This window comes from Salvia splendens, chromosome 9 (genome assembly GCF_004379255.2).
Source record: "Salvia splendens isolate huo1 chromosome 9, SspV2, whole genome shotgun sequence".
In the NCBI taxonomy this organism is placed as follows: Eukaryota; Viridiplantae; Streptophyta; class Magnoliopsida; order Lamiales; family Lamiaceae; genus Salvia; species Salvia splendens.
In genome coordinates, this window is record NC_056040.1 from 8,833,418 (window position 1) to 8,856,916 (window position 23,499).

The 23,499-nt window shown below is 39.2% G+C and overlaps 3 protein-coding genes across 4 annotated transcripts; all 3 read left to right on the plus strand.

Annotated features, from left to right (window-relative positions):
* Positions 1-1,246: 1,246 nt before the first annotated feature.
* On the plus strand, positions 1,247-5,343 carry LOC121749112 (protein LONGIFOLIA 2-like; the record flags this gene model as incomplete). Its single annotated transcript, XM_042143714.1, has 6 exons — positions 1,247-1,318; positions 1,512-1,583; positions 1,851-1,931; positions 2,035-4,047; positions 4,126-4,273; positions 4,373-5,343. Coding segments are annotated over 6 exons (3,207 nt in total), but the record flags the coding sequence as incomplete, so codon positions are not given.
* A 157-nt stretch (positions 5,344-5,500) lies between these two features.
* On the plus strand, positions 5,501-6,997 carry LOC121747128 (psbQ-like protein 3, chloroplastic). 2 transcript variants are annotated; one of them, XM_042141118.1, is made up of 2 exons: positions 5,501-6,051; positions 6,557-6,997. In XM_042141118.1, exons 1-2 carry the CDS (start codon positions 5,584-5,586, stop codon positions 6,614-6,616), a joined length of 528 nt encoding a protein of 175 aa, XP_041997052.1. In that variant the 5' UTR covers positions 5,501-5,583; the 3' UTR covers positions 6,617-6,997. The 2 variants fall into 2 exon arrangements, with proteins under 2 accessions (XP_041997052.1, XP_041997053.1); XM_042141119.1 differs by having other exon boundaries at positions 5,502-6,051; positions 6,566-6,996.
* Positions 6,998-20,043: 13,046 nt separating this feature from the next.
* Positions 20,044-22,132, plus strand: LOC121746919 (transcription factor TCP17-like). Its single transcript, XM_042140881.1, has 3 exons — positions 20,044-20,186; positions 20,474-20,720; positions 21,051-22,132. The coding sequence occupies exon 3, from the start codon at positions 21,070-21,072 to the stop codon at positions 21,898-21,900; it is 831 nt and encodes a 276-aa protein (XP_041996815.1). The 5' UTR covers positions 20,044-20,186; positions 20,474-20,720; positions 21,051-21,069; the 3' UTR covers positions 21,901-22,132.
* The last annotated feature ends 1,367 nt before the right edge of the window (positions 22,133-23,499 follow it).

Consider the following 23,499-nt stretch of genomic DNA (forward strand, 5'->3'; position numbering starts at 1 on the left):
GCATACATTAATAAGGCTTCTTTATAAATATTTATTTTTAAATATATAAAACTTATATTAATTAAATTATAAATTTTCTTTAACTTCTACTCATTCGCATAATTTCAAATCCTGCAAATTAAATCATAACTTTATCACGATTCGCAAGCACTACATGAACCTATTTTTTTTCAGTAAAATTGGTTGTGGCTTGGAAGCCATTTTTTCGTAATGTTATTATAAATATATTTGAAACAATGTTTGTTCCCACCATTTCAATCAAATTTATAGATTTTTTTCTTCTTAATTTGTATTAATAAAGTTTGAATTTTAGACACTTGCTATTTAGGCTTTGGAACTTCGGTTCATGATTGCAATTCACAATTCACCGCAATGTGGAAGCTGGATCAGGGTTCGCCACTCTCGAACTACATTCCCCCATTCGGGCGTTCACAAATTTAGGCATTAGTGGTTTAGAACTTATTTTGAGACAATTACAATAATATTAGTATGATTTAATTAGGAAAGTAATGAAAGTTGAGAGACATGAACCGGATTTCTTCTCCATCTTCTCTAGTTTTTTGTCACTACTTTTTTTTTTCCCTAATTGAAGATGATCGAGACGGAATAATTGTTATAATTAAGATCTAACCTGTTAATTTGTATAGTACTAGTAAAATTTTCTAAAATTATGGGTTATTTATTTATTTACCAATGTGACGCAAGTCATTTTACATGGGACTAAAGTAATCTACATAATAATCTGGATATGATTAGAATAATTAGTAAAATAGATAGTCGCCCATATTAATCAAAAGCGTGTCTTCAGTCAGTCAGCATAACGAAAAATGCAGCAACCCAAAGGCAGAGAGAGAGAGAGAGTATTCGTCCTGACAAAATCACATGTAGATGCAGACAGTTTTAGCCTCCTCATCTCCCCCATTTCTTCACAATTTAATACTCCTACTCTTTTTCCCTCACCTATCATGCCTTCTTCCTCTACACATGGATCATTCCCCTTGCTTTCATCCAACAGCTGACCGCTTCCACCCTCTCTTTTTCTCACATTTCATTCACCCTTTTCATCGAACATATTATATCCTCTTCTTGGATCTGGAAACTCTTACTTTCTCCACTGCTGGAGAGCCAAATTCACGACTCTTGGTTGTGGATAGGGAAAATTAGTTTGAGTATTCAAGAGAGATGGCAGCAAAGCTCTTGCATTCTTTAACAGATGAAAATCCAGAGTTTCAAATTGGGTGTATGACTGGGATCTTTCAAATGTTTGAACGTCAACACATGCTTAGCAACAGCACCAAGAGGCTGCCCCCTCCACCCGGTAAAGATTTGGAATGTTTGTGGCACACACAGTGTTGTTTTACAAAAGTTTGCTGCATAATTATTGATCTTCTTTTGTAACCAATTTGCTAGTGATGTTTGTGAATTGTCATTCTTAATGTTATAATACTGTGAATTTTTTGCTGTTTTGTCATGGCTTTATATCTTACCATCAGATGGTTGTGTTTGTGCAGGAAGTTCCCACATCAGTAGTTGTGATACATCGGAGAGATTTTAATGGTGCACACCCGAAGCCCTCATCGCTGGTATAGCATCTCAATTTTCGATTTACATTAGTGGCTTTGCTTGTGCTGCCACAGTCTGATTTATGATGATAAATTTCTACTGGACTTGAGAAAATTGAATTCACTGTCCATTGATGGATGGTTGCATAAAATCTTATGTGGTTTTTAAGTTTTGTGTAATGCACGAGCTCCATTGTCTCACGGGGGAAGTGCATCATCTGTTTCGCTTCTCTTATGGTTTAGAAAAGAATATGTGGCCATCTTTTGAATATGCATTTGTTGTTGCAGTTGGTATTACCTCAGCCTAATCTTGGTTATCACATCTTTAGTAACACCAGCAAGTTTCCTCGTCCACCACCTATTTCTGCGGTTAGCTTCGATTGCATCTGCGCTTGCCAATGAATTGCAAGACATAATTAGACTCTTAGGTTAAGCATTTTTCATTTTCTGATATCCTGACACTTTGATGCAGCAGGATAAGTATTCTTACAAGAATATGCAAAACCGACAAAGATACTCTGCTGAATCATCGAGGCCTTCATTCTCATCTTCATCCCGCTCATCCTCTTTCTCTTCTCTTGACTGTAACAAAGCTACTCAGTTGGAAGCTGGATCATTTGACAGAATGATTTTCCCCAAAACTTCTTCAAGGGACTCAGCAACGAGCCTGCAGCCCTTGTCTAGTCGACAAGCTCTTGATCTTCGAGATCTGGTGAAGGAGTCAATTTATAGGGAAACTCATGGTTCATCGGTAAAGGTTATGCCTAGTGAGGGAGCTGCAGTTCCGTTCGTGTACAGAGACTCACCAAGGCTACAATCAGAAACCAGTGATGGTGGCGACAAGAAACAATGCTCGCCTGCTGACATCAAGGAGTCTCTTAGAATTCTTGCTAAGCTTCAAGAGGCGCCTCGCTATAACAATGAAGCTAGAGCACTTTTGAGATCATCATCGTGCCATTACAAAGATGGATCATCACTATCAATCTCAAGAGACGGCCCTCGGTTTTCTTATGATGGAAATGGTTCCAATTCTGCTCTGAAGCTTAAAGACCTTCCAAGACTTTCATTGGACAGTAGGGAGAGCTCGATGCGGAGTGTGGGTGCTGACTCAAAGTCCATTGTCCTCTCAAAATCTATGCAGAAAAACTGCAGTCTGGTCCAAGGGAAGGTTCAAACACGCCCCCCAAGCGTCGTTGCAAAGCTGATGGGTTTGGACTCACTACCGGATTCTGTTTCATCCGGTGACAGCAACATGGGTTCCACTAGGAGTTATCAAGGCAAAAGTTTAGTTGATGAATCGAGCTTGTCTGAGAAAACAGATAAAACAAAACCTGTTCAACTGTCTAGTCCCTCAAAGAACTCGTGGAAGGAGCCCATCTCACCACGTTGGAGGAACTCTGATGGTTCGGTAAAACCTATGTCATGGCTTCCCCTTGAGCCAGCACCGTGGAAGCAGAACGATGGGACGAGGACTTCCCAGAAACCAGCATCCAGAAGTGCAAGAGCTCCTGCAAATGCTTCCACCGCATTTCCTTCTGTTTACAGTGAGATAGAGAAGAGATTGGGAGATCTTGAGTTCACACAGTCGGGAAAGGATCTTCGAGCACTTAAACAAATACTAGATGCAATGCAGGTAAAGGGACTCTTGGAAACGTCGAAAGATGTGCAAGGTTCAAAATACAGTATTCATAAAGATCATGAGGAGTTCCTTTTAAGTTCCTCGAGATCAGTAGACAGGGGAAAACTACTGGCTGATGAAGTGCTTGCTATCACCAAGAGAAAGGCCATTGCTGCCCAAACTCATGAGTCTCCTATTGTTATCATGAAACCGGCTAAATCTTTCGAGAAATCTGGTATCCCTGTTGGTTCTGTAGTTTCACATGGTGGCTTTTCTAGTCAGCCTAATCTTTGGGTTAGTGAATCAGCCAACAATAGAAAAAGTTCATATGGTGGCAGGATATCCAACGATGTAGGTTCAAAGTTTAGTGAACGACAGAGTGCTCTAAGTTCTGTCGGTACAAGAAATAACAGAACTCTAAGGACCACACAGACTTCGACAAAGTCCCAGCAGTCGGCCACAGATGGTTCTGCAGGGTTAAATAAGATCTCTGGACCAGTCAGCCCGAGAATGCAACAAAAGAAGCTCGAACCTGAGAGAAGGTCTCGGCCTCCCACCCCTCCTGATTCAAGCAAATCAAGAAAGCAGCCAAACAAGCAACAAGCTGAATCCAATTATCCTGGCGGAAGACAAAGATCAAAGAACAGTTATTCTCAGAAATGCAATGAGCAGCTGAGTGAGGTCAGTGTTGAATCAAGAAATTCAAGTTCCCATGACATTGAGGATTATGCTGAATCAAATGAAACCATTACACGGGGCTATAGAAATGTTGAATTTAATAGCTCTAAAAGATCTCCTCGTGCCACTGGTTTGGATAGCTTATCTTCAAAGGCTTCTCAGTTTATACTATCTAGTGTTGTGGAAAAGGTTGGTATACTTTCTCAACTTGATATGCGGTATATTCGGCCTATTCCTATTTTGAGCTTGTTTTTCTCGTTTATTCAGAATTCTACCCTGATGCTGAGCGAGGAAGATGCAGGTGAACCTGGTTATGTTCCTCCTGAGTACTTAAGCCCTGTCTCGGTTCTTGACAATGCAGCGTATGCACACGACTCTCCTTCTCCTATAAAGTATACAGGGAAGACCCTCAAAGGTATAACATGTAAATAAATCTACCTATCGACTCTCTTACTCGTTTATATGCATTTTCTGTTGGCAACAATTGGCTGAATCTGAGTATCTTCTATTTCAGTGGATGTACCTGCAGTCAACGAGAGGGATCCAAATGCTGTGGAAGGGAGCTCCACTGAGAGCTTCATTTCCAGCTCAGTGGAATCTGGCTCTACATTTGACTACACGAGGGTAAAACTTCAAAACATCGATAACTTAGTTCAGAAGCTCATAAGACTCAATTCCAGCCATGATGAAGCGCGCACAGACTACATTGCCTCTTTGTGTGAGAATGAGAACCCAGACCACAAATACATTTCTGAGATCTTACTGGCTTCGGGCCTCCTCCTCCGAGATCTTGGTTCAAACCTGACGGATTTCCAGTTTCATCAATCAGGCAATCCTATAAACCCTGAGTTGTTCTTAGTCTTGGAACAGACACAGGCTAGCGCTTCATCTAAAGACAAGTCCACCGCCACAACTCGGTTGACAGCAAATGAAAAGCTGCAAAGGAAATTGATATTTGACACTGTCAATGAAACTCTTGCTAGAAAATTGGCCTCCACGAGTCCAGATTCCAAGCCTTGGTGGGGGCAGGTTAAGCTTGCAAGGAAGGTGTTGAATGCTCAGAATCTGCTCAAAGAACTTTGTTGTGAGATTGAAGAACTCGAGACGAAGAATCCAATTTGCAGTTCAGGTGACGAAGACGATGGGTGGAAAACAATCTTCTCCCACGACGTGCTGCTCCAGTCGGACAACTGGATGAACTTTGACACTGACACCTCAGGCGTTGTTCTTGACATTGAACGGCTTGTTTTTAAGGATTTAGTCGATGAGATTGTGCGCGGAGAGTCTGCTGGCTTGACAGCAAAACGAGGTAGCCGTAAACCCTCTGGCAAGTGATTTGCATCCGAAAGCTTGCTGTGTTCTGCATCTCCAATTGCATTTTCCTCTATTTGTTTACCTAACATAGGAACTGGCTGGTTGGATTGTAAAGGAAACTGCTGTTAATTGACTACAGTGTATTTATGAAGATTAACATTTAACTGCAAATTAATTCCAGAATCACATTCATGACTGTTAATTTTACTTGTGGCACAAACTAGAAATCAAGCAAAATTAGTGGATTTTTAAAATAATTTTGCCTTTTTTTTAATTATAAAAATCCCCAAATCAACAGTAATATTCATCTTTTCAAAATTTAAAAAAAAAATTACAGTGTTAAATATCGGCTCCATTAATTGACCTTGAGCTATATATAGAAGATTTCAAAAACTAAAATGTTGAGCAACAATGAATGGTTTGAAATTCCCTCAAAACCAGATGGCAGCAGCTCCATCGTCCTTTCTCCACCCTCTCACCAAACCCCCTTCCTCCTCCTCCTCCACCACCATCGCCGCCGCCGCTACGAGACGGTCATCCATAATACTGACATCCGTCCTTCTCTGGACGCACGCAAAACCGGCCGCCGCATTCGATTTACGGCTGACGGAGCCGGAGCAGAGCGTGGAAGAAGCGGAATCGGAGATCCAGTCTCACGCGCAAAGCCTGGTGAGAGTGAAGGATCTGCTAGAGGCGGAGTCGTGGAGAGAGGCGCAGAAGGTGCTGCGGAGGAGCTCGGCGCTGCTGAAACAGGACGTGTACACGATGATTCAGGCGAAGCCATCGGCGGAGAGGCCGCGGCTGCGGAAGCTCTACTCCGATCTGTTCAATGCGGTGACGAGGCTGGATTACGCGGCTCGGGATAAGGATAGGATTAGGGTATGGGACTCGTACCGTAAAATTCTTTCGTCGCTTGATGATATTTTCTCTGCAATTTTTAATTAACAATTACTCCCATTATTTGAATTAGTTTTGCTCAATTCATATGTTATCGAAATTCGAACGTCTGATATTAAAAAATTTCTTGTGGCAAGAATAAATACAGTACTAGTACATCCTATCATCCGCGTTATCAATCATAAAAAAGTGCTCTTACATTTATTTCACTAAATTTAATATGGTTGATTATGTATTTTTATTCTTGTTATTAAATTTCTCTAGTCATACTCTTTCAATAGAATATGAGTTGAACAAAATGAGCCTAATTGATAAAAAATGTTGAGTCTGGGATATCCAAAGATTTCAAACTATATAAATAAACAAAGATAGCATGATTTTACATACGTTGATGAGATTGGGACGAAATGGTGAAGGAAAAGGGGATCAAAATAGGATGTTACAGTGTTACACCATTTTGTCCTAACATGCTAGAATTTTGATCAAGGAAATGCAGAAGGCTGAGATAAATGTGATGTTATTTATTTGTGGATGGGATGATGAATGAGTCCGAGAAGGTATATGTCTGATCTGTCACAGGCGAAAGGGGGAGGGTTGAATGCTGCCACTTTTCTATTGTGAAAGGCAGGACGGACGATATGTGAAAGTGTGTAGGATCTTTAAGCAGAGTGTGAGGGTTAACCGACGTGGGGCGAATGGTTGAGGCTGCTCGTGGCACGACTCATAGAGGATTATAGCTTCCTCATAGCTATTGAAGATGCTTACAACATCGGTCTATTGTTTTTTCACACGTTTTCTACTAATAATTTGAACCTTTCTATTGTTAGTTTCATGTTTTTTATCTTTGAACTTGGGCTTCATGTTGAGCTTTTGGGGTAGGGAATTTGGATTAAACTTTTGTGTATATGTAATACAACTTGTATTTCACATACAGTTAACATTTAATATTGGGTGCACATTTCTAAGCCCAAACAGATGCTAACGGATTTAGGATTATGGCTAGTCTGCACAGACACGAATTAGGTAAGCAATTCTCATTGCTTTTCATTGGTACCATCCGCAGCTTTGTTTCTTTCCTTGTAAATGTGAGAATTGGTAAAATTCATGCCACGTTCAGTATAAGATGAGTCAAAGGATATGAAACATTTACATTGGAGAAACATGACTCCATCACTGTTCGCTTTAATCCAGACTAGGAAAATATAGTTGCCAAATAGAGGTAAAAATTATCAATGTGACAAAAAAAATTGAAATATCTATCTATGTGCCAAATTGAGGTAAAAGTTTCGGTTTAAAACTCAAAATTCATTACAAATTAGTAATTTCTTTATATTTATTATATACTAGTATTACACCCACGGCACATATTATTGATATCAAATTATAAAATATTTTTTGAATATTAAACAATACCCTTATATCGGTCTAAAATTATAAATGTATTTAATAATAAACATTTACAATATTACTACATTTGATCAAAATAGTTATTTTTATTAAAATGAAGTTGTGATGTACAAAATTATGAATTTAGTTTATGTTAAAAAATTGCGAAGAGTAATTTTATTATATAATGATAGTATTGATAAATGAGCATATTATACAGAACCAAAATATTATAGTAAGTTTTAAAATTATTTCAATGTACATATAAATATTGTAATAAAGATTACCAGATTCAAATTCAATGTACATACATTTGACTCATATTAAGATTAGAATTTAGTTTATTTAAACAAATAACCTCATGAAAATGAAAGTATTCAATGTTTCTTTTTTTTTTGTCTCAACATTACATGAAAGGAAATACTTATAGGGAGATTTTAGGTGCTCCACTACTCTACTAAGCCAACTACATAGCAGTTACATATAATTACTATAATTTATGATTTATGATTATGAAGTCTTTATTTTATTATAATATTTATAATGACAGCTTTGTAAATATTTCCAAAATTCCCCTTTTATATACAGATCGATTTAATTTCATCATAGTAAGTTTAAATTTTGAATTAATTACTTAAAGATATAAGTGATGGCTATCACTAATATCAAAAATTCAACTCTTAACGTGGCAGTAACAAAATCTTTGGATTTTGAATAATTTTAGGACCTTGTGGTTATTTTGCCCTCAGTGTATTGACTATGGAGTATGAACTAAATAATAACGGCGCAGTTACATTATATAATTTCTTCCATTTATGTTATTGTAACTAATTTAAATTTCATATAATAGTTTTGGACAATATTAAATATAACTAATGCAAAATTATAAAAATAAATTGAGCAAATGGCGCTCTTAATTTGATACATTTGTTGAAAATCATGTTCTAAATGCCGGTTTCTCACATTACAATTGATGATTTTTATTATTTGCTACAATATCAATGCTATATCAATACATTTAATGAATAATTAAGAAGATATATATTATTTTATGTATGCAAATGCAACTATATGCGTTTTAAAATGTCAATGATACATGACCCGTCTTGATAAAGAGACAAATAACCGATATTAATGTTATAAATTTGAGGAAGTGAAAAGTTTTGTAGGGTTCTTATATAAGGGTCAAATCTACAATATTTTTCCACAGCGTACAACAGATAGAAAATAAAAATAAAATGACGGTTTAACACTCACCGCGAATCAACAATCTTAATCTAGATGAGTTGAGAATTAGATTGTGTAGTAACCTTGTCGGGGTCAACGATAACACCAATAATATCTACAAAAATAGAAGTCGGGATAATGTTAATAATCAAATAATAATAATAATGTTAAGGTTTAGATAAGTATCAAGCTTTTTTCCTATGGCAAGATCACAATATTAGGAATAAAATAATCATACAAAAAAATGCATACAATAGATTCATATGAATGCACTACTATTGGTAAAGGGTAATAATAACCATACCAAAAAAAAATCTTATTTTTTCATGGAATTCGTGATGCAACGGGAGCAAGTGAGAAAGTAAATTATAAGCTAGCCAATACTACTACATATTTATATGAATTGATGGAATTATAGCATCATTGTATCCTTAAATTTATGTTGAAAATTGATTTATATATACTTATTAACTTTTACGTTATAGTGAATGCCATTTTTATTACTTTTAAATGGGCATGCACGAAGAGTTTAGGATTTTGATTTGATTCATGACACTCAAATTACTAATTTAAATATTGACCATTTTTAATGCAAGCTATTACTAATTAACCTATTACACTCATGTCTTTCACCCGAATTACTAATTAACAGTCAATTTTTCATGATGGGCAGTTACAATATTAAATAGATGAATTATATAGGACTTATTATGCTTTAATTATATAGTGAGGTGAATGACATGATTATACTTAAAATTTATAAATATTTAAATTGATGCCCAAAATTTATAAATATTCAAAAGAAGGCCAAAACTCGTCTTTTATATATGTATAGATGTATAGATACGTTGGCCTAACGGTGAAGTTAAATGAGTTTGTGTTTGAGTTTATCATGACACAACTTTTATACTCCATTACATACTTAATCTTGTCGGAATCATCATTTGAGTTCATGAATAGTAGTACTAGCTATCTCCATTCTCCAAGAAAATGATTTTGTCAATATCTATATAAATGAACTTTAACCCTCCAGCTTTTATTGTTGAGGTTATGTGAACTTGCAACGTCAAGATGCAAAACAATTTCAAAAGGACAAAAACTAAATAAAATACAAAAAATGATAATGTACAGATTTGGGTTGTGACAGTTGATGGGGTACGAACTAAACAAGCCCAACAGCAGTGACGGCCCATCAGCCCAAAGCCCAAGGAAGAGTATGAGTTCGGCATTACCAAAGAGTTCGGAGGAGTTCGGCATTACCAAAGAGTTCGGCCTCAGCCTACAGCTCGGTAAAAGCCAACCAATCAAGCTCTGCTCTCAGGTCGGCATCAAGCTCTACTCTCAGATCGGCAACCAAAGCAGTTCGGTCTCAGTATTCGACCGAACAAGGAGTTAGTGGACCCATGCAGGATTTCCACAACTTCCAACACACCCACTACCACGTGGCGTCAACTCAGGCCACGATCTTAGGCCATGACCTACACGACCTCCACGACCTAGAGTGATGATGTAAGCCACGATCTTAGTTCAATGTATAAATAGAACTTAGACCTGGTAGAAAGCGGTTAGAATCTCTCTAGAGAAATAATCATATAGCAAGTCTGTGTTGTAAGCTGTAATTGGCAGATCAAGCAATACAAACCTGCCCCCATTTCTCCCCGTGGACGTAGATTTACCTCAGTAAATCGAACCACGTAAATTCTTTGTGTCTGTATTTTCATTCTCTACCAGCATTTGCTAACATCAGAAATTCGCGGATCCATCACTGGCGCCGTCTGTGGGAAACAGAGAACCAAATTTGTGATAAAGCGAATTTTTGACCATTTTTTCAACCCAAAAAATGCATACCAGATCGCAGAGTACCCGTATTCCTGCCCGTGAGAACCAGGAGGAAGCCAATCCACCCCATAGGTCTGGAAAACAGCCTAGGGATAAATCCACCACCAGTTCTCATGGCGGAGGAACAAGCCGCTCCAAAAGCCGTCACACCGAGTCTTCCCAGCAGCCCGATTTGAACGAGGCTGTCAAGCTGTTTTTGGCTGAAAAGCAGGAGGAATTCTTAACCTTCCTGCAGAGAAGCCAAAAGCAGCCGGAGGCGAAAACGGCGGATTCTCCCTCTCCCTCCATACGAGACAGTCACTACCGCAGTAGTATCATGTCTTCCAGAAGAAAGAATCCTCGGTACCGGAATCACAGGAGAACTCCATCTCCTCCATACCGAAGAAATGTCGGGTTCGCCGTGTACGGAGCATTGAGGACTCCGTTCTCGGACGATATTACCCGAACTTCCCTACCACAGAACTACCGAACTCCGTCGATAACCTATGACGGACTCGTGGATCCTCATGATTTCTTGGGACGCTATCAATATAACATGGCGAACCAGGGTCTCAACGAGGTCCACATGTGCAAGCTGTTTCCCGAGCTGCTTATCGGGAACGCAAGAAGGTGGTTCGATAGCCTCCCCCAAGGCAGCATTAGATCCTACCGAGATCTAATGGATGCTTTCCACAGGAGGTTCTTTCAGAAAGCGGAAGCCCGGATCACTTCGGCTCAGCTGCTTTCTATACGTCAAGGTAGCGACGAAAAGATCAGCGATTTTATGACGAGATTCCACAAGGAATGCCTACAAGTAGATAATCTCAATGATCTACTTGTCATTTCGGCATTCCAAAATGGAATCCTGCCCGGAGCTCTCTACAGAAAGCTCGTGGAGTGCGGTCCGCAAACAGCTCAAGAGATGTGGGACATTGCGGACAAGTTTTCTCGTGCCGATGAGGCAGACCGTCGAAAACGGTCTTTAGACAGCTCATCCAGAGAAGACAAAAAGAAGCCCGGTCATAGCGATCAGAGGCATCCTCGCCGAACACCTTCTCCACTAAAGGAGAGATAGCGGTCATCCGAGGTGATCGAAAAAGAGCAAGTGTGTTCGCAGATTGCGCTTAAAAGTGCCGAGCAATCAGTTCGGCACCATCAAGCATAGCAATCACAGCAGCCGGAATCAGAGGCCGGCGAAATGACCGAAGTCACACCGGAGCCGAACTCGATGGTGTACGGCACTGAAGCCGTGATTCCGGTTTAGATTGGCATACCCAGTCCCCGAACTCAATTTCTCCTCAGAAATGAATGGTGACGGACTGAGAGCCGAACTAGATCTTGCCGAAGAAAGAAGAGAATTGGCCTGCCTAAAAGCAGCCAAGTACAAGGAGCAAGTAGCCCGGTATTACAACCAAAGGGTGAAGAAGCTGCAATTTCAAGTGGGAGATCTCGTCTTGAGAAACAACGAAGTAAGCCGAGCAGAAAAGCTGGGCGAACTCGAACCCACATAGGAAGGTCCATATCGGGTGTCAGAAGTCCTCGGCAAAGGGCCTTACAAATTGACTCACGCGTCAGGAGCACAAGTACCCCGAACATGGTACGTTTCCAACCTCAAAAAGTTCCATTTGTAAGAGACAGTCCGGTCAGTCAGTCTTATGTGTTTTCTTTGTTTTTTACTTGTTCTTGTCTCTACGTGCGTTGTGTCTGTCTATGTGAGTGTCGTCTCTTACAAATAAAACTGAGGTATCTCGTTCTTCAAAGGCTGATCCCCTTTTTAGAACATACAAGCCAACGATTGTGCGTCAAAGCTTCTAAAGAGGATACAAGACCACAATTCAGCTTAAACAAGCAGTTCGTCTGAAACGAGCTGCAACAAGCCCACGATTGTGTGTCAAAGCTTCTAAAGAGGATACAAGACCACAATTCTGCTTAAGAATCAAGCACTTCGTCTGAAACGAACTGCAACAAAAGTCCAATTCTCGCGATAAAACTTGCCTGAATTAGGACAAGGGAAAGTCCAATCCACGCGATAAAACTCGCCGAATTAGGACGACCAAGTTCGGTCAAAGCAGTTTACCTCATAAGACCGAGGACGACCATGTCTAGTCAAAGAGGTTTACTGCATAAGACCACTTCGGTTAACTGGGGAAGTCCGATCCACGCGATAAAACTCGCCGAATTAGGACAAGGGAAAGTTCGATCCCGGCGACGAAAATCGCCAAATTAGAACACAAAGACGAGTCCGGTCAAAGATGTTTATTTCATCAGACCAAAGACGAGTCCGGTCAAAGATGTTTATTTCATCAGACCAAAGACGAGTCCGGTCAAAGATGTTTATTTCATCAGACCAAAGACGAGTCCGGTCAAAGATGTTTATTTCATCAGACCAAAGACAAGTCCGGTCAAAGAAGTTTACTTCATAAGACCGAGGACAAGTACGATGAAATTTTTTCGCTAAGCTGTAAATACAGTGTTAGAAGCGAAAACAAAATTTCATTTATCAAATCTTGTTCAGCATACAACTCCGCTACCCTACAAGATGGCGTTACGCTATTACAAAGGACTATTCTACTGTCCAGGGTTGCTAAAGTTGAGCCATCTATTCACAAAATCCTCGTGAAGCTGAGTTCGGGCGTTCCAGGCAGCTGCAGAATAAGCAGGTCGACGAGATGCTCTAATCGACCTGCCACCTCTTCTCTGAGCCCGGGAAGCCCTAGCACCTCGGCGGCGAAGAGTCTCTTCACGAAGCATTTGTTGATCTTGCTCACTCATAATCACAGCTCCTCTACGAACTTCAGCCTGTTCTCGTCTTGACGTTTCCGGCTGTTCCAGAGTTCGTTGCTGACTTGGAGTACGGTTTTGAGCAAGTGAATCAAAGGTTTGATCTGGAGTGCGAGCATCTGTTGGCACGATATGCCGAAGGAATCTTTCTATGGAGGGGCGCCGAGAAAGAACGATGTTGTACCGAGAAGCCCAGCGCCGCAATGATGTCACGACTTGTTGGCAAGCCGAGCTCTCCAGCGCATTGTTCCTCCGGAGTACATTATATTCCTCCCATAGTTCGTCAACTCGACTCTGAACATCTGATATGGTCATTCCCCCGCGCACACGGATGTAATCCTCGTACGCAGTCCTCTCAGCAATGGTCGTATTCAGCTCTGCCTCCAGATCATTCTTATCGGACTCTAAGTCCTTATTATCGGCATCCAGCTTCACCAAACGAGCCAGAAGCTCGTCATTCTTCGTCTGATCGGCTATAGCTCTTTTCTCAGCTTCGTCTAAAGCCGAAGAGTACAGCCGCTTCCAGTGAAGTACCTCCAGCTCCTTGAGAGTTAAGAATACAAAGCAGCTACGTCAGTTCGGCATTTCAGCTTACCGAGCAGGTAGTAAACCACAACAGGAGTAAGAGAGTACGAAAGGCTATACGAAGACACAAGAGCAGAAAGAAGAATTTTTTCATTCATAAGAAAAAAAATTTTTCTATACAAGGAGGGCTTCAAGGCCATTTTACATAAAGGAAGAAACTAAACTAAGAGAAGGGAGACGAAATCATACTTCGCTAGCTTCGTCTCCACCTTCTCGGTGAGGTTCAGCTTCCTTCTCTGCTTCAGCTTCAGCCTCTGCCTCCTTGCTCTCCCCAGCCTGCTCGGCGCCACCGTAGCCGATCTGCTGCGTCTCCTGATCGGCTTCCTTCTCCGGATGCCCGGCTCGCTCGACTTCGGCCTCCCGCTCCAGCGGCTCGGCCTCACCCTCTCCGTTGTAAGTCGAAGCGGGTGAAACGGGCCCCACGGAGGCAAAGATAGCCTCCAGGTTCTCGTCCCGATCAGCTCGACAACTCCGGACTCGGTCTGCAGAAAGCAGGACCGAAGATGAAGCGAGCTCCTCAAGGAGCGGCAGATTCTGAAGCCGAGCTGCTATCTCTCGGCTGTACAGAGGCAGCACGACGTCGGCCCCCTGCTCGCCCTTATCGGCAATTAGCCTTACCAGACTACCGACAAAAGCCGAGAACTGGCTGCTCAAAAAGAGTTTCTCCGTGTAAACACGGAGAGCCTCCCCCTGGGCAACCACGGCGGCAGCATCACTCCGTTTCGTCTGCTCCCGCTGGATGACGAGCTGGTTTTTGGCAAACTGAGCTTCATCCTGGGCCGAAATCCTAGCAGCTCTGGCTTTCTCAAAGTTTGCCTCAGCCTGCTCGGCCCGGTGACAAGCAGCCGCCAATTTCCTCTGCATCTCAGCATGGTCGTTGGACGCTTTGGAGAGTTCGACGGCGACGAGCTTGGAGAGCATGTCGTTCCTCTGAAAATGGATAAAGAAAAAAGTCAACAGAGGGCACCAAAAATACAGGACAGAAGCAAAGCCAAAGAATCAAGAAGACAATTCACCTCGGCAAAGTCCGTGGGCCATAAAAATGGCTCACAGATATGCTCCGAAGGAGGCGCCAAGACCATGTCTTTCTCTGGCGCTCTCGGGGGCTTCTGGGTCTTCCCCTTCCTACTTGCCGAAGTCGACTCCGGCTTCTTTGGACCCGAAGAGGTCTTTTGCCTCTTCGGATTCTTCTCGGCATCAGGCGCCGAGCTGGTAGCCTTCTCTTTCTCCGGCTCCTCAAGCTCGGAGGACTTTCGGATAGCCTTATTCAGCATGAACACTGCCAAAAAGCAAGAAAACAAGGTTAGTTTTCTTCGTTAAAGCAGTAGAGCATAAAGATAAAGAGAAATCCTCACCCTCGGCCTCTTCGTCCGAAGACGAGATATTGAACACGAGGTCGCCCTTGACGAGCTCAGTTTCCGAATACTGTTTCCTAATCATAGGAATCTTATTGAGCTCGCCCTCGAGCTCGGCCAACGGTTCTAACCGAGGATGGGGAATCACGGACTTCGGCCTTCTCCAAGGAAAGCCCGGAGCCGAAGTCCTATTATAAAAAAAGAAACGGTTTTGCCATTTCGGCCACTTGGTTTTGCAGAAGGCCCTAAAAGGCTGTAAGGGGATCAAGTAAAACCAAGACCCCTTCCTTTTAAACTGGAAAAAATTAAGGATTGCCCTCAGAGACAGATCCTTATCTAGCCTACGCAGTTCGGCAGCAAAAGCCGATAAGTGCCTCCAAGAGTTCGGAGTCACCTGACCTAAAGGGAGTTGAAAAAAATCAAGAAGCTCTACAAAAGGTGGGGGAAGAGGAAAACGAAGCCCGCATTCTAAGCAGGCTTCGTAAACGGTGGCATAACCCTCCGGCGGGTCGTTAGCCCTATGATCATCGTCGGGAACCACCGCCTTCCCCCCAGGTAAAAAATATTTCTCGTGAAGGGATATCACAGTATCCTTACTCAAGATACTGTGAAAATACTCTACGGTCTTCTCCCCGGATTCTTTCCGGCTAGAAGACCCCTTATCCCCTTTCCTACCGCTACCCGACACCGAAGAAGAAGAAGAAGACATTTTTCTTACTTTTTGAAAGTGAAGAAAGTCTGAAGAAGCTCTTGAAAGCGGAAGAAAATTTCTCGAGAAAGAGAGAGTATAGAAGACGCAACAGCAAAGGTGTTCAAATGAGGAAGAAAGAGCATATTTATCAGATTCGGCGAAGATTTCAAAATCGTCGCACCGTTTCGAATCCCACCTTTTCAGGATTCAACGGCCGGATTTTACTGTCGCATTTAATGCAGTCACATGCAAGGCACGTCCCCTGACGTCAGCCTCCCCCGTACCTTTATCCAGAATGCCGAAGTGACTCGCTTCGCCGAAGTGATTCACTTCGTCTTTCGGGGGGGGTAGTGATGGGGTACGAACTAAACAAGCCCAACAGCAGTGACGGCCCATCAGCCCAAAGCCCAAGGAAGAGTATGAGTTCGGCATTACCAAAGAGTTCGGAGGAGTTCGGCATTACCAAAGAGTTCGGCCTCAGCCTACAGCTCGGTAAAAGCCAACCAATCAAGCTCTGCTCTCAGGTCGGCATCAAGCTCTACTCTCAGATCGGCAACCAAAGCAGTTCGGTCTCAGTATTCGACCGAACAAGGAGTTAGTGGACCCATGCAGGATTTCCACAACTTCCAACACACCCACTACCACGTGGCGTCAACTCAGGCCACGATCTTAGGCCATGACCTACACGACCTCCACGACCTAGAGTGATGATGTAAGCCACGATCTTAGTTCAATGTATAAATAGAACTTAGACCTGGTAGAAAGCGGTTAGAATCTCTCTAGAGAAATAATCATATAGCAAGTCTGTGTTGTAAGCTGTAATTAGCAGATCAAGCAATACAAACCTGCCCCCATTTCTCCCCGTGGACGTAGATTTACCTCAGTAAATCGAACCACGTAAATTCTTTGTGTCTGTATTTTCATTCTCTACCAGCATTTGCTAACATCAAAAATTCGCGGATCCATCAACAGTGAAGCAGAGTCCAACTGCAATGGGTTTAAGTGACAGTTAAAAGAGACGATAAATACAAATTCTGTATCATCCATTATTTCTTATTCATTATTTCTGCTCTTTTCTGATACCAATTGCGACCTATCGAAACTCTCTCTCTCTCTCTCACACACAAGCGTTTTAATGGAGTACTATAATATATATTCAAGATTTACAGTTGATGCCACCAAAAATGAGTCATCAAATAAATCTACATTTTACTGTGAATTAACTCTACCTACAATGTATGCAAATAAATTCAAGTGTAGGAGGAATCTTAGGCTTTCCATTCATGTATCTGATCAGTATAGTCATTTTATAAGATTGATATAATTATATCAGGAATAATAAATAAATCTTCTGAATTTGTTCTAAGGTAATGATATGTGTACACTTGTTAGTCTTATTTTAAAAATCTAATTTATTATGAAACGACAAAGTTTTACCGATTCGTCATAAAACGATGCCGAAACCAGCAATTCTAATGACTTCATGGGTATGTTCTATTTTCTCTAATCGCCTAGGAGATGTGCGAGTCTTACATTTGGATTGATTTGCTAGCAAGTTTTATGTTTGCTGTTTTTTCTTGGTTTCTAATGGGTTTCTTTCCTTGTATTTGTGTTTTTTGGCTTTACCAAGGGTGGTACTAGACACATTTTAAGAGGAAATTGCTTTTGCATGATGGTTTTTTTTTTGACGAATTTTACCGGTTGCATTATTGAACTTATTTGATCCTTTCATGTATATATAATAAAAATATATATGTGGCACAAGACCATCAATAATTTTCCACGGCAAATAAGAGAAGATATTTATCTATGACATAGAACATACACTAAAATGAACCCTAGCTATTTGTTACTTTTCCTGATAAACAAAAACAAAATAAGTTTAAGGGTTAGTAAGTAAACTTAGTATCAAATGAAGTTGATCACCCCAAAATAAATTCTCCAATTAATTAAAGTTCTAACTGTGAATCGTACTGATCCACTTCTCAAAACAATTATTCTTTGCATGTGGTCCTAGACCATAAATGTTTGACAATAATATTATACCCTTACACATACTTAGGTAGGTGTACGACCTAATATTGCAAGGTTTGTACCCTTATTACATAATCTATATTACTCCATTTGTTATTACCCGAATTGATGTGACAAAGAAAAGATAATGATGCAACTAACTAATTATAATTATTGAGATTAGATCAGGCTCGTAGCTGAGGCGTACACGTTATTTTTTATTTTTCGCAGCACTTTTTATTCTTTATCTTTTTCTCAAAAATTGTGATGCGGATGATTTTATTGATTTTCCAAAATTATGCATAATAGTTCAATCTTGACACACATTATTATTTACAAAACATATGCCCTGAAGTATATTTCTCACTTTGTGTTGTGGCACAGCGATTTAATTGATTTTACGTAATTCTAAGAAAAAAAATGTTAATAACATATTATACTTTGTGTAACATTGAAATTAAAATATGTTAATTTGAGTAAACAAGAATATGGAGTATATTAGAAGAAATATGTATCATATCTATAACTATCGAACGCTACAAGTCCCTTAGTCAAATAAATTTTAAAACACAGTAACCTTAACTACTTTTGGTCCTATCTGAAAGGACTAATTAAACTTATATTTTTGCATTGGAATTTTACGTTACTAAAATTATGTCACTGTATATGCATAATAAAATTAATTCAATAGACTTTTTGATTAATTGTACTACATATAATAAACACTTCTAATTCATTTATTGTTAATGCCTATAAAGTATGTTATGAAATTACACAACTAACCTAAACATACTTGTATTAAACCTAAATTAATTAATGAACTCAGTTTGCAACATTTTACTTCATTGGCGAGTTCACAATGTACAACAAACCAACATTTTATTAACACTAAATCACAATGTGCAACCAACATTTTATTAATACTAAATGAATTTCACAACGTTTTTTCAAGCCCATAAATTCGAATCGGGATATTTTCATTTGAAATACTATAACTTTTAATAAAGAAAACCACCAAGACTAAAGAGAAACATGATTTGAAATGTTGTGTGGTGCGTGATCATGATTTTGTATTGCATGTTATGTATAACGTGATCATGATTTTATGATCACATGATATACGACCACGCACGCACTGACGCACATATATAAGAGATAAGAGTGTTTAAAATATAAATTTAGTTATTATGAAAATGTGAAAAATACTTGAATACAACTTATAAAGTACCTCCCCCATCCCACATGGAGTCACTTTGATTTTTTTGCACTCGTTTTATAAAAATGATAATAAATAGTTAAAGTGGATAAATGATAAATTAGAAGAGAGAATAATGTAGAGAAGACTGAAGGGAGTATTTGTATTTGTTATGTGAAACATAATTGCTCTGTAGTCGATCAAGATTTGAACCCAAATTTGCATTCATCTAATTAACAAAAAGGAGATGTATTTAATAGTAAATCTTTATATTAAATGACTGAAAATAGTAATTAATTTTTGCAAGGTTTTTATTAATTTGGACCCTTCTCTTTATGAACATATATCTATGTCGTGTGCAGGCCGGGAATTAAGTAAAGATGTATTTCTAATATTTACTTAATTAATTGTAACTAATAGTTTTGTCGAAGTAAATTAAAAGCATGATCGTTGGTTTTCCAATTTTCTCCTCTAATTATATTCCTAGCTAGCTATAAGAATTAAAAAATAAACCAAATTAAATTGTTGCAAGTGCTTCTAACATGCACCATTATATCTATATAGCCACCATATTTTTGCTCCCATCATACACCACCACACAGAGTGAGAGACTCTTCACCCTTTTATGATTAAAAAAAGAAAGAAAAGAGAAGAAAGAAAGAAGCCAATCCCTATGGGGGTACAAGTTGGTTGATGCAATCTCACTGCAAAATTTAGAAGTGGTCCTCTGATAAATAAGCATAAGCTTTAAAGAACCTACCTCCCATCAAATTGGTCCCTGCTCTACTATACTCTAATATATACAAACTTATACTTATCTCATCCACCACTACATCTTTCCATTACTCATCCAAACCTATCTTCTTCATTTGCATATATACACTTTGAAATCTACTATTCCTTACCCTCCATCTCTTTTCTCATGTCACTAGCTATTCTTCACTCCAAAGTTATTAAGGGCCATTGATCAAATATCATGATCATTCAAGAAAATAGATTGATTACCATTATCAATTACCATTAAAATAGGGCACATATATATGCATCTCCCTCTCTTGATAAGCATGTATGTATAATACATTCCATGTATACTGTATATTTGAAATGTTGCAGCTGATAAAGCTATTTGTAGTTGGCAATAAAGCAAATGGTGTTAGCTAGCTAGATTGGTCCCATGTAATTTGATGATGGAAATTAAAAGTCCATCGATCACAAAGAAATCATTAATTATAAGCAGCAGAGTATAAACATGACTTTGTACAAGTCATTCAAATTTAATTTCCCCAGCCATAGCTTAAAACATAGTGCTATTATTTCTTTGATGAATTTATAACCTAATTTCTCAATTAACAGATTTTTTATGTGTCGTTTATGCACCCACGCCACATGGTCACAACACCATACCTTTATCTTTTCTGCAACATGGACTGGTAAAATATTCCATTACCATTACCATCATCATCATCCTCTCTTCCTAAATCCCCAACCAAATTATTAATTTCTTCATATTTCATCACATAGCTTAGGGTTTCCCCTTCAAGAATGGGCTGAGACAGTAGCAGATTCAGTTTCTTGAGCACCCATGAGATGATGTCAAAACGTGAGTTCAATCATCTTGTTCTTCATTTTTTTTTTCTTTTTGAAGTTAATTCTTGAAAAAAATCTCCTTTTTTCTCAAAACTTTGTCATAAAATTGTCAAATTTAGTAGTATGTGCCATTCACTTCTAAGAATTACCTTTTTTTCTTGTTTCATTTTAGGAAAAAAAACATGCCCTAATAAACTTTCCTCTTACATTTGTTAAAACCTAATTGATGAAATTCTTGATCAAATCTTGAGACAAGAATTCTCTATATCCCAAGTCTATTCACCACAGAAACCTTATACTGAAAAATGCTGACATGATCCGTTGAGATTAATTTTTCGTGCAGAGTTCGTCATAGTCCAAGCATGAATTCCAATTCTAAAGAGGGAGAGGTGCGAGTGAAGCAAGAAGGCGCGGTGAGATCACAGTGGTCATCAATCCACAAAAACCCCCGAATAGTGCGCGTTTCGCGCACCTTTGGAGGCAAAGACCGCCACAGCAAAGTGTGCACGGTGAGGGGGCTAAGAGACCGGAGAATCCGGCTATCCATCCCCACGGCCGTCCAGCTCTACGAGCTCCAAGAAAAGCTCGGCCTGAGCCAGCCCAGCAAGGTCGTCGACTGGCTCCTCGACGTCACCAAATCCGACATCGATAAACTCCCTCCTCTCCCCACCATCCCAGGAATCTTCCCTAACCCTAATCAAGATTCATCATCTCAACCATCACTCTCCCAATTACTCTCCTCCAAGATCGATGATGAGAGAGGAAAGGAGAAGGAGAAATGGATTGAGCAAGAGAATCATGAGGAGGGTTTTGGGGGATTTGTGGCACAGAATCTTTTCCCATTACCAAATACTATTAATCACCAATCCCATTTCCCTAATTTTAATCACAACCCTTATTTCCATTGGGATCATCCCAATTTGTCCCTGTCTCCATTTGGACCTAATTACATTAGTCCATTGCCTAATCAAGGATATGATCAATCAATGAATAACAATCCTTCAAATTCTCATCTCTTCTTCTGCCCTACTGCACCTTTTGTTCCTTCCTACTTGGCTCCTTCAATGGAGAATGTGCAGCAGAATCTCGGGTTCTCGGCGGCTCTCCATCTCATGAGCTCCCCGATGAGGCCCTTCGCTTTCAAACCGGCCCACCAGGATGGTGCCGGGAGATCCGAGATGAAGGAGGACTGATAGCTATACAAATGGCATTTACAGTAAGAGATATGATTCTTCTGTCTCTTTATATGTTTTCTTATAATTTTTGCACCAGAGATACTATACATTTATACTTGAAATCAATGTGTGATTAAATATTATACTGTACTTGCGTAAAGACACATTTGTCAGGGTTTAGTTTTGCTTGATGTAATCAATAATTGAGGTTGGTCATGAGATGATATGAAATTGCAACTTATTTTGATGATTTGGGTGGGATTACTGTGCAATTTCTTCATACTACTTTATCCAAGTACAAGAACTAGGCTAAAAATTGGATAACCTGCAGAATTTTAATTTAATTAAGAGGGACTAACTATAGAAGTTAATTTGTAGTTAATTTAGCTTGCATAACATTTTTGCATTTTATTTGGCTAGCTGTACTAGTAAACATTAGATGATTAAGTGATGCTAATTTGATTTAATTCATTTTCTCTTATAGTTTGTCATTGGTTTAAATATGGGAATAGATTAATTAGTTGTCTTAGAATTAGCTTGCTAGATCGAAAAGGTGAAAATAATTAAATTAATAATGTCAAATGCATTTGCAAATATGTCTGAGTCTCAATTTCTTCTTCTTGCTAGAAATTAAAGTGAATTGTTCTGTGACTTGATATCCCTTATTTTTATACATATTCCTAGCTAGATACTAAAAATTAAGATAAAATGTAATGGTAAGAAAATTGAATGATAGGAAGTCCACATGCATGTTGAAGATAGGGGAGCAGGAAAATGGTTACTATTGCACTAGCTGTGACTGCTGTTGAATTGTCAGAAAATTGTAAAGTGCATGAGACACTCTCATTATTTTTCTGAATGTCCCTTTTATCAGTTGCCAACGATATTGGTAACAAATACAAATTTCTTGTCTTCATCAAATAAAGTTTAGGAAATCAACAACTGCAACAGAAATATTCAATTCATTTTCAAAAATATTTTTTTCCTTTTACTGCTCACAATCAGGCTTTGGGTGACATTATTAAGTTGCTGTGCATGATAACATATTTCGATCGAGTATCATTTTGCAGCACTGACTTATGTACATGTATCATTTTGTTTTGATCTGATAACTTATCAAACAATATAAGATTTGGTATTTTTTTTAAAGAGGGGATTTATTAACTTAAGAAAAGTAGGTCCAGAAAAGAGTAATTTATTGATTACATCAATTGGTGGAAAGTCTAAATTACAAAGATTGATTGTCAGAAACATTGGCAATTGAAATGTGCATCCAAAGCATGTGATGTGGTCTTTGATAATTCTTGAAAAGGATTCAACCAAAAATCTTTGAGGAATTGGGTAAGAGAGCTCACGGTATGGAGATAAACATGATTGCAAATGGAGTTGAAGAATTTGTAATGTTAGACCTCATTATTTTAAAGAAAACTTGGAAACAGATGATGAGGTTATAAACTATTAATATTATGGTGAAGTTGGGAACTGGAGTGACATTGGATTCAGGTCCTTGACGTCTTGTATTCATCTTTGCTTACCCAAACATGTGTGTAATTTTTGTTTGAAATTACTGATTCCGTGTATGAAATATAGTCACATTTTTCTATTTTGGTCCGTCTA

Coding starts and splice junctions, on each gene's coding strand:
- LOC121747128 (XM_042141118.1), top strand. CDS start 5,584: ATGAATGGTTTGAAATTCCCTCAAAACCAGATGGCAGCAGCTCCATCG. Junction 6,052..6,556: donor GGGATAAGGATAGGATTAGG/GTATGGGACTCG, acceptor ATTTTGATCAAG/GAAATGCAGAAGGCTGAGAT.
- LOC121746919 (XM_042140881.1), top strand. CDS start 21,070: ATGAATTCCAATTCTAAAGAGGGAGAGGTGCGAGTGAAGCAAGAAGGC.